At 36.6% G+C, this 11,499-nt stretch overlaps 1 protein-coding gene across 1 annotated transcript in view; it reads right to left on the reverse strand.

The window, feature by feature from the left end:
• Nucleotides 1-11,149, reverse strand: part of LCA5L (lebercilin LCA5 like) — a 69,489-nt gene extending 58,340 nt beyond the window's left edge. Inside the window, 1 exon segment of the mRNA XM_069074850.1 lies at nt 10,528-11,149. Coding sequence (XP_068930951.1) covers nt 10,528-10,882 — 355 coding nt within the window. The 5' untranslated portion in view covers nt 10,883-11,149.
• Nucleotides 11,150-11,499: the final 350 nt, after the last annotated feature.

Raw genomic sequence — 11,499 nt, forward strand, 5'->3', positions numbered from 1 at the left:
GATACTTGCTTTTGGTTTTAAATAGATTTTTTAAATTATATTTAAAAAGTCCTTCTATATTTATATTTCATATGTTTTATTTTTTTTTAAAGATAAGCATTATACTTTGCCAAAGGCTTTTTCTGCAGCTGTTGAAATAATTATGTGGTTTTGGAGCTTAGGTTTTTAATGGGATATTGATTGTTTTTATAATGTTGAACTATATTTGAATGCCTGGTATAAATCTAACTTATTCATAATGAATGGGTTCTTGGATAAACTGCTGAAGTTTGACAGGACTTTGTTTAAAATTTTTGTATCAATCATATTAGCCTATAATTTTCTTTTTGTGTTTTATCTTTAACTGTTCTTTAAAAGTTTGATAGATCGGGGTGGCTAGGTGGTGCAGTGAATAGAGCACTGGCCCTCAAGTCAGGAGGACTTGAGTTCAAAAGTTTGATAGATTTCTCTTATGATTGTCAGGATTAGGAATTTCTTTTTTTGGCAATTCCTTTATAGCTAGTTCAATTTCCTTTCCTGAGATTAGGTTACTTAAGATCTCTATCTAGTCTTTTGATAATTTAATTATTTTACATTTTTGAAGATATTCCTCTGTTTCTTTTTTGTTGCAGGTTTTGTAACAAAAACATTTAACTGTGGATAACATTCTGATTATTCTTTATTTATATTTCTTCTGGTTTTATTTCACCTTGCTTATTTGCTCATTTTTTTTGTTTTGATTTTCTGTCCTCTCTTAAAAATCATATTAGCTAAAGTTTAGTCATTCTTAATTTTTTAGTTTTACTGATCATTTCTAGGATTTTTTTGGTTTTCAATTTACTTTTGCTCTAATTTTTGGTATTTCCTACTCTTTTGTGCCTGTTTTAGGTTTGTATGCTTGTTAGTTTCCTAAGTTAAAAAAAATGTATATCCAGTTCATTAATCTCCTCTATGTTATTTTTCTTTTGCCTTTTTTTTTTTGGAGGGTAATTGGGGTTAAGTAACTTGCCCAAGGTTACATGGCTAGTTTTTTTGTGTGGGTGTTAAGTGTCTGAGGTCGGAACCAAACTCAGGACCTCCTGACTCCAGGGCCAGAGCTTAACTCACTGCGCCACCTAGCCGCCCCTCCTCTATCTTATTAATGTTTATTTACAGGGAAATTATTTTTCCTATTACATTCCCTATTGAGGACTGCTTTAGTTGCATCTCAGAAATTTTGGTACGTTTTTTTCATCATTATAATTTTCTTTCATATAATTATTTTTATGATTTGTTCCTTTACTAAATCATTATTTATTATTTCATTATTAAGTTTCCATTTGGGTCTGTGCTTTTTGTTTGTGGCCCCTGAACCAGTAACCAATGACTATTGTTTTTATGTTATAGTTTTTAAAGGATGTATGAATTATTTCTACTTTTTAAAAAATATTTTGTTTGCAGTATCTCTGTGCCATAATACATGGTCAATTTTTGTAAAAGTTCCATATGATACTGAGAAATAAGTATATTCTTTTGCAGGCCCATTTAAAAGATGTCTTATGTCTTTTAGCTCTGCTCTCTCTAGCAATTTGTGTTGTTTATATTTGTTAGACTAATCTAAAAGAGAGGAACACTGACATCTCTTCTCACTATTGTGTTACTTGTAGCTCAGTTAATATTTCTTTTATTTTATTCTTGATATTGGTTTGTTGTCTATGGTTCCTCTCAACATAATGCAGTTTCCTTGTTTATCCTTTTTCAATTTTTGAATGTTTTGTTTTGACAGATAGTATGACTGCAATGCTTTTCTCAATTTCCTAGATGCACAGTAAATTTTTCCATCTCTCAGTTTTATTTTGTTTATATCTTTGTTTTTAAAAATGTATTTCTTCTAAGCAACAGATTGTAGATTTTTGCTTTGTTATATAATCTGACTTTTTCATTTTAAGCATTTGTATATTACCTACTATGGAACAGACTGTGTGCTAAGAGCTTTTTACAAATATTATCTCTTTTGGTCCTCAGAGTAAGTGTTTTTATTACCCCTATTTTACAGATGAGGAAATGGAAGCAGAAATTTTATGACTTGCCCAGGGTCACATAGTTAGAGAGTGTTTGAGGCCAAATTTGAATTCTGGTCTTCCTTATTCCAAGTCACTGCTCTATCTACTGTATTCTCATGAGAGTTAGATTTATATTTTCCTCCATTTGTCTATAGTATTGAGTTTTTTTTTTTTTCAGATTATGATTTCCCTCCCTTCCCCTTCTTTTCTGCTGTAAACACAACACTATGTCTCTTCAGTTACCTTAGCCTCATTCCCAGAAAAATACCAATTCCTCCAGGTGACAGAGAGAGCACTGACCCACAGCATGGGTCACTTCATTGTTTTTGTTGTCCTTGGCTGCTGCATTTGTTTCACTCCTTTTACATTTCTGTTGTCCAAGTATTCAAGGTGCAAATGATCTCTTTAGGTCCAGTTTTCATCCTAAGGACATTTCAAATACTTCTTTATTATTGAATGTCCACTTTCTTTATTTTTAAGCTCAGGTTTGCAAGTCTGCATCCAGAACTTCATTGCTCTTTGGAACTGATTATGCTGTTTCCTTTTCATTTGAAGGTATTTCTCTGGATCATTTGTAGATCTTGTTTCTGAACTGAATTGTTAAATTTAACCTCTATGTTTTCTGGAGTTTATAGCCTTGTTTTTTTTTTTTAATGGATGTCATCTGTGAATTTTTTTAGTTGACACTTTGTTTTCTATGTTCAGAAGTTTTGTTTTGCCATTTCCTTCTCCAGCTCACTTTACAGATGAGGAAACTGAGACAAACAGTGACTTACCTAGGGTAACACAACTAGTAAGCACCTGAGGCCAGACCTGAACTCAGGTCTTTCTGACTCCAGGCTTGGCATTCTATCCACTGTGCCACCTAACTGCCTTATAAGTATATATGTGCATATACACATACACATAGGTATATATGTCTATATTATATATTTATATTTTACAGGCCATACATATGTGGTATGTGGAAGTATGTATATGTGTCTATGAATTCCAATGTGACCATGTCAGAAGGGAAACAAATGAGTTTGCTAGAAAAATCATTCTCTCAACATTCTGGTGAGCCACTTATCCTTTGGCCATTTGACTATCCTTTGACCATTTATCACTTGGGAAATGACATATTCTTATAAATTTTACTAAGTTCTATATATTTGACTATATATTTTAGAAATAAGTCCTTATCAGAGAAACTTGCTATAAAAATCTTTTCACATTTATGATTACTGTGTATTTCCCTCAATTCCATTTCTCCCACTTAGCCTATTCTCTCTTTCCTTTCACCCTGTCCATCCTCAAACACATTTTGCTTCTATCACCTACTCCAATCTGCCCTCCCTTCCATTCCTCCTTCTCTCATTCTCCCTGTCTCCTACTTTTCTGTAGGATAAAAGAGATTTCTATATCTGAGTATATTTGTTATTCCCTTTTTGCGCCAATTTCAATGAGAGTAAGGTTCAAGTGCTCACTCCCACACCTCTCCCATCTTCTCCTCCATTGTAAAAGCTCATTTATATGAACTAATTTACCCTATTTCATCTCTTCCTTTCCTTTCCTCTTTGCTCTTTTTTTTTTTTGCTTTTTTGAGGGCAATTGGGGTTAAGTGACTTGTCCAAGGTCACATGGCTAGTTTTTGTGTTATGTGTTTGAGGCCAGATTTGAACTCAGGTCCTCCTGACTCCAGGGCTGGTGCTCTATTCACTGTGCCACCTAGCCGCCCCTCCCCTTCTCTTTTATGCTTCTCTTGAGTCTTGAATTTTAAAGTCAAATTTTCTATTCATCTCTGGTTTTTTCATCAGGAATGTTTAAAAGTCCTCCATTTCATTGAATGTCCATTTTTCCCCCTGAAGAAATCACTAGGTGATTCTTGGTTGTGATTCCAATGAGCTCCTTTATCTTCTGGAAATGTCATATTCTGAGTCCCTTGGTTCTTTAATGGAGAAGCTGCTAAATCTTGTGTTAACATGGCTGTGGCACCACAATATTTGAATTGTTTCTTTCTGGCTGCTTGCAATATTTTCTCCACGACCTGGGAGCTCTGGAATTTGACTATGACATTCTAGAGAGTTTTCATTTGGGGATCTTTTTCAGGAATGGTGGATTATTTCTATTTCTATTTTACCTTCAGTTTCTAGAATATCAAGACAATTTTCCTTGATAATTTTTTGAAAGATGATGTCTAGGATGTTTTTTTTTAAATCATGGATTTCAGGTCCAATAATTCCTAAATTAAGTCTCCTGGATTAATTTTTTAGGTCAGTTATTTTTGCTTTGAGATATTTCACATATTCTTCTATTTTTCCATTATTTGATTTTGTTTTATTACTTCTTGATGTCTCATGGAGTTATTCACTTCTACTTGCCCAAATCTAATTTTTATGACATTTTCTTCAGTGAGCTTTTATACCTGCTTTTCGATTTCACCAATTCTGCTATTTAAGAGTTCATTTCTTCAGTGAATTTTTGTACCTCTTTTTCCATGTGGCCAATTCTGCTTTTTAAGGTTTTCTTATCTTTAGTGGATTTTTGTGTCCTTTCATCATTTGGCCAATTCTGTTTTTAAGGTGTTATTTTCTTCAGTATTTTTTTTTTTTTTTTTTTCCCTTTTCCAAGTCCTTGACTTTTTTTTTATTTTTTTTTTAAATCACTTTCATTCCTCCCCCCCCCCCCCAACCCTGCCATATTTTTCCTTTACCTCTCTTATTTGAGTTTTGAACTCCTTTTTGAGCTCTTCTAGGAATTATTTTTTGGTTTTGAGACCAATTTCACATTTTTCTTTGAGGCTTTGCATGTAACAGTTTTGATTTTGTTGTCTTCCTCTGAGTTTGTGCTTTGAACTTCCTTGTCACTATAGTAACTTTCTATGACCAGGTTATTTTGTTATTGTTGTTTGCTCATTCTCCAGTCTATTTCTTTCTTTCTTTTTTTTTTTTTTAAAGCAATTGGGGTTAAGTAACTTGCTCAAGGTTATACGGCCAGTTATTTCTGGGTGTGGTGCTAAGTATCTGAGCCCAGATTCGATCCCCAGGTCATCCTAACACTGGGGCCGGTGCTCTTACTCACTGAGCCACCTAGCCGCCCCTCTCCAGTCTATTTCTTGACTTTTAAATTTATGTGAAAGTGAGGCTTTGCTGCTGGGATGGAGGAGACACTGTCTCAAGCTTCACGTTTTTTGTTCTGTTGTTTTCAGACCTAGTTCTTGGTGTTTGCAAGTTTTCAGTTCTTCCAAGGTGATGTAATTGAAGGAAAGATGTGTTTACTTCTCTCTTGGCCTATACTCTGGTCTGTAAGCAACCACAGTTACTCTCTTCTACCCTGGAACTGTGACCAGGTCCCTGTTACCCTGCAGCCACAAGCTCTGGTGGGCTAGTGCTCTTCCTCACCCTGGGACTACAACCCAGATCTGTGTATGGGCAATGCAACAGAGTCCTGCACCCAGTGCCATCAAAGGGACCCTTGTAATATCCTTCTTGATCACATGTCTGACCCCCTTACTGTGGGCTGAAAGCTCTCAAATTCACTGCTGTCAATTCAGATGCCCCCAAGGCCTGCTGTTGGCTTGCTGAGTCCTGCTGCTGTATTGCTGCACTAGACCACACTCCACTCTCACCCTGGTGCTACACATCTCTCCTGCTGACCTTCTAGGTTGTCTTAGACTGGAAAATCATTTCACTGCATCCTTTTATAGGTTCTGCCACTCTAGAATTCATTTTGAAATGTTAAAACTTTCCGTAGGGGAATTCAGGAGAGCTCAGTTGGGTTGCCTCAGTTGCCTTTTCCCCACCATCTTGGCTTTGTCCTCTGAGAAAAGCTATTTTAAGATTTTTTTTCTTTTTTTTTGGAGGGCATTTGGGATTAAGTGACTTTCCCAAGGCCACACAGCTAGTTTTTATGTTAACTGTCTGAGGCTGGATTTGAACTCAGGTCCTCCTGACTTCAGGGCTGGTTCTCTATTCACTGCACCACCTAGCCACCCCAAAAGCTATTTTTTAAAAACTAGCCAGAGCTAATTCATTCATTCTCAATTGCTGAGATTTAAGGAGATGTTTTCTTTCTTTTTTAACCAGGTGCCAATAGGCATCTCTACAACCTTAGGACAAAGACACTCAATCAAAGTCCAAAACAAAGGCTCACCTTATAAACACATCAAGTTGATCAGGCTACCCAATTAACTCCTTACAAATAAATAGGTTTCCAGAATATAAAAACAACAGGAAAGGAGAAGAAGGAAAACTATTAGGAAGAATAATGAAACAAATCTGTCTGGCATTACCATCTGTGGAAAATATGTTCCAAATTCCAAATGACCTTTTTCCTCTTTTTTTTCCTCCATTTTTCCTTTTCTTCCCTTCCTCCCTCCATCATTCTCTCTCTCTCTCTCTCTCTCTCTCTCTCTCTCTCTCTCTCTCTCTTTCTCTCTCTCTCTCTCTCTCTCTTTCGCTCTCTTTCTCTCTCTCTCTCTCTTTCCTTCCTTTTCTTCTTTCCCTTCCCTCTCCCAGACCCCACGTCATCAAGCATTTATGAAGTGCCTACCATGGACCAGGCACTATGCTATGTGCTGAGTATACAAAAGAAGGAAAAAACAAAACAAAATTAAAAAATAATCCCTGTTCTCAAGGAACTCACAGTGTTGTGGAGAAAATGACATGTATTTAACTTGGACAAACAAGATTTTTACTGCATAAATTGGAGACTTATCTTAGAACAAAGGCACTAAGATTAAAGAGGACCAGGAAAGGATTCTTGTAGGTTGGCTGAGACATGAAAGAAGCCAAGGAAGCTAAGACATAGAGACCAAGAGCATGGAGTCAAGAGATGGAGCATCTTGTTTAAGGAATGGACAAAAAACCAGTGTTACTGGATTGTAGAGGAGTAAGGTATCAGGAGAATGGAAAGGTAGGAAGGATCTGACTTACAAAGGGTTTCAAAAGTCAAACAAAGGATTTTGTATTTGCTCCTGGGTCTTAGGGTCTTTTTTTTTTTTTTTTAAAAGCAATCAGGGTTAAGTAACTTGCTCAAGGTTACATGGCCAATTATTTTTTGTGTGGGTGCCGAGTATCTGAGGCCGGAACCGATCCCAGGTCTCCCGATGCTAGGGCCAGCACTCTTACTCAGTGCTCCACCTGGCCGCTCCTAAGCAATTGGGGTTAAGTAACTTGCTCAAGATTACACAGCCAGTTATTTTGTGTGGGTGTTAAGTATCCAAGCCTGGAACCAATCCCAGGTCTCCTGACTCTGGGGCAGGCACTCTTACTGTGCCACCTGGCCACCCCAAGGGTCTTAGGGAGCCACTGGAGTTTACTGAAAGCTGTTTGGGTATCTGTGTTATGGTTAGATTTGCACATTAAGAAGATCAGCGGGGCAGCTGAGTGGAGGATGGCCTGGAGTGGGTAGTTTTCAGGCAATGATACCAATCAGGAGGCTACTGCAATAGTCTATTTGTGAGAACATAAAGGCCTACATCAGGGTGGTGACAGTATTAGAAAAGAGAGGATGGCATTTAATGAGATGAGGTAAAGATAGATTCGATAGAACCTGGCAACTAATTGGATATGGGGAATGAGAGAATGAAGAGTCAAAAATAACAACCAAGTTGGGAGTCTGGGTGACTTGGGAGGATGGTGGTACACAGTAATAGAGAAGTTAGGAAGAGGGGGTGGTCTTGGGGGAAAGACAAGTTCAGTTTTGGATATATTGAGTTTAAGATGTCTAAGAGAAATGTCTTAAGATCCAATTTGAGATATCTAATAGCCAAGTGGTGATCAAGAGAAAGTTTAGGGCTATAAAAATCGATCTCAGAATCATCTCCATGGAGAAAGAAGGTAATTGAAACCACGGGAGCTGATGAGATCACCAAGCTAAATAATATAGAGGGAGAAGAGAGGAGGGTCCAGAACAGAGCCTTGGAGGAAACCTAGAGAAAGTGAAACCTAGAGGAAGATTCAGCAAAGGAGACTGAGAAGAAAACATCACACAGGTAGTAGAACCCGGGGAGAGTATTGTGACAAAAAATCTAGAAAGACAGTATCAAGAAGAAGGTGACTTACAGTGTAAAAGACTACAGAGAGGTCAAGAAGGTGGGAGGACTGAGAAAAGGCAATTAGATTTGGTTTAATCAAGAGATCATTGGTAACTTTGGAAAAGGTAGATTCAGTTGAATAATGCAGACTCTAGAGACTGAGAGGAAATGAAGTGGAGGCACCAATTATAGAAAGTCTTCTCAAGGAATTTAGCCATAAAAGGGAGGAGAGATATTGGGCAATATGGATAGAAGGGCCTACTGAGGCCTTTTTTGAGGATGGAGGAAGATATGAACATGTTTGTAGACAGTAGGAAAGCAGACAGTAAATAAGGAAAGACTGAAGATAAAGTGAGAGAATGAGAATGATAGAGGAGATAACTACCGGAGAAGATAGAATGGAATGGGACCACTTGCATATCTATATGGGTTTGCCTTGGCAAGGAGAAGGATCTCCTTTGTGGGTCATTGTATTGATAATGGGAATTTGAAGATCTTCCCTGCCCCTTAATAAGCCTAAGGGAATTTGAAGACCTCCCATGTTTTGAAAATATACTCTGCCCCCTAATAGGCTTAATGTAGTCACATGGAGCCTGTGGTGGAAGAAATTTGCTGAAGGGTGGAGCAGAGCCCACAGGAAGTCTGGAGTTAGAGCAAGCCACACCGGTGGATGGAGAGGATACTTCTGAGGAAGGCAGTCAGGCTCTTTATTTTCTTCTGTTTATTGAACACTTACTACATAAAAGGTACCTCTTTATAAATTGAGATTGCCATAATTTTGCCTTTTTTTGACTTCTTGCAAATTTGGTTTCACTCCCAAAAAAGTCTAATTTAATTCAATAAGCAATTATCAAACACATACCACTTGCAAGGCACTGTGCTTGTCTCTGGAGATACAGAGACAGAAATAAAAAAAAAATACACAGTTCTGTCCTCCAAAACCTTAATTTTCCTGGGAAACAGAAAAACACATTTAATCCATAATATAGCTAAATCAAACCATTATGGAACCAAACATCATTTATGATTTTGATCTTTTTGTAAAAGATCATTGCAAGTTCCAGGAACCCACATACTCTCATATATCCTTGGTAATGAGAATAGAGAACTCCCTTTTCATCTCCTACATTGAGCCACAGTAGTGTGTGTGAACTCTTGAGGCTACAGTGGAGGGAAGTAAATATGGTGTAGGATTGTGAAAGGTTCTAGACATTCCTAGGAGTAGGAAGGAAAAGTAAACCTAATAGGTTCCCATCACAATGGAAAGAGTAATAGAGATCCAACAGAGGTTGAGTATTGGGTAGTTCTGGTGGCCCTGGAGGGGAGGTGAATCCCCAATAAGGTAAGACATTTTTAGGGACATTAAGAAGTCAGAAATGATTATTACCAGGGTTTTTTTTTTGCTATTTTATTTATTACATTTATTCATTTGCTATTGTTGTGATTAATAATAATGAGAGAAAATAATTTTCTGTAACAAAAAAATAATCTCCCAATTGATAATAAAAGATTGAATGTATTCCTCAACCTTTTTCATCCATAAAGTACCTCTAACAGGTTTTGGTTACATAATTTTCAAAAATCCAGTTTTTAGCAATATGTATACCTCACCAGACTTTAATATAATCTGAATGGGGCGAGACAGGTATTTAAGTTTGGGTGAGGGTTCAATATTTGACTCTGTATGAGGATAGGCCAGAATGGGAACGTGACCTATGACTCCACAGAAAAATGTAAACAGCAAAAGAAGCTCCAACTATCCCATGGGAAAACTTGCACATGACCCTGGGTCATCCTGGCAGGATCCTTTCTTTGTTCTGTTTCTATATAATAATACCTGACCTGGCCTGGGGTTGGTTCAGGGGATAATTAGGGCAGTAGAGGCTGCCCCATTACAGTCTCTTCAGCTTAAAAGGGCAGGAAAGGTGCCACTGAATTATAAGTATTACAAAAGTGTGTAACAAGGCCATCTGTTAAATGGACTGACTTCACTTATAGATTCAATAGGATAAAGTAATGGGACTAAGGATTTGACTTTTAAATTCTATCACATTCTGCTAAAACTTCAATACTGAACAGAGATCACTTTATTCCCTAGCTCCTAAAAAGTTTGAAGGCAAGGGTTGAGAGAACTGCATAATAATGCTGTCCTATGATACTGTTAAAGTAGGGAAAAATACATAAAATAGAGGACAAAGCACAAAATATGAAAACATTAACTAAAAAAGGCAGCTGATATGTGGTGTGTGTGTGTGTGTGTAGGGGCAATGCTATCCTACAATATAGTATTACAGATAATATGTCCTTACTACAACATGAAAGAATAAATAAAAGTACAGTGTCCAGCACATATATATGTTAGCTATTATTTTTATTGTTATTAATAATATTATTGCAAAAACAAATAAGAAAGCATTAAATATGCTACAATGGTCAGAAATTTTCTCTATTTTTATTAAATTTAATCTATTAGCCTAATCTTCTTACCTTTATGTTGGGAGACTTTACAAACATTTTTCTTTTTCTTCTCTTCCTTCTTTACTTTTCCCTTAAATAGCTCTAAACAACTGTCATTACCAGCTGTTCCAGAATATTCAGAGATAAAATCTTCTGAATGATCACAATGAGAACTAAAGTTTCTACTTGAACCTTGGGCTCTGCTATAATCAATGCTTCCAATACTGTTGTTACTGGTTCTGGAAAAATCACCAGTGCCTAGACTTCTGTTGCGTTCTGCAGGCTTACTACTGTCTTCCAATACTCCATGAAGGAAATGGTCATCTACATTTGCTTTTGTTGCATCAGTCAAAGCCATGATAAGCAACCTAGTAGAAGTAAACATATTTGGTCATTTTTAGACATAAAAGTAAATCTATGCTTTGCTATATCTTTGCCTTTTTAAAAACAATTGCTTCTCCCATAATAATTAGACAATTTGGAGGAAAAGGGGCAATATTCAACAACATATTTTATCATACCATCTTAGAAAAAAGGATTAAAATTTGGTTTTGTTGTTCTATCACTATTCACAAAATGAAAGGTTTTTAGAAGGCTTCACATGACCTTTCTATTTTCAAGGCTAATTACATAAGTAAGTCTTCTGTCTGATTTAAAGAAATAATCAAATGAAAATATTTATTGAGCTTAACTCTTTGGTAATAATATAAAGTTCAGAGATACTTCTGGAGTTGTAAAAATATATTCACATACTGATTCTGATGTCAAGGTAAAATAACTTACTTAGTAAGTTTTACAAATAAAAGTGTAAATGAACATAATGAATTAATGTCCTAATTATTCTTGCTGCAGAAAATAGCCAGTGTCTGCTATTTAGCCATGCCATGAGGCAAAGTGGTAAAGTGGAGTACACTGGGTTTATAATCATTGAACTTGAATCCTTGATCTTCAACTTGCTACCTGTTTGACTTTGGGAAAGTCACTGACCTCTCTGGGCCTCAG

The sequence above is a fragment of the Petaurus breviceps genome, unplaced genomic scaffold (assembly GCF_028583685.1).
Source record: "Petaurus breviceps papuanus isolate PSGF00001 unplaced genomic scaffold, PetGlider_PUasm1.0 90897, whole genome shotgun sequence".
Taxonomy (NCBI): domain Eukaryota; kingdom Metazoa; phylum Chordata; class Mammalia; order Diprotodontia; family Petauridae; genus Petaurus; species Petaurus breviceps.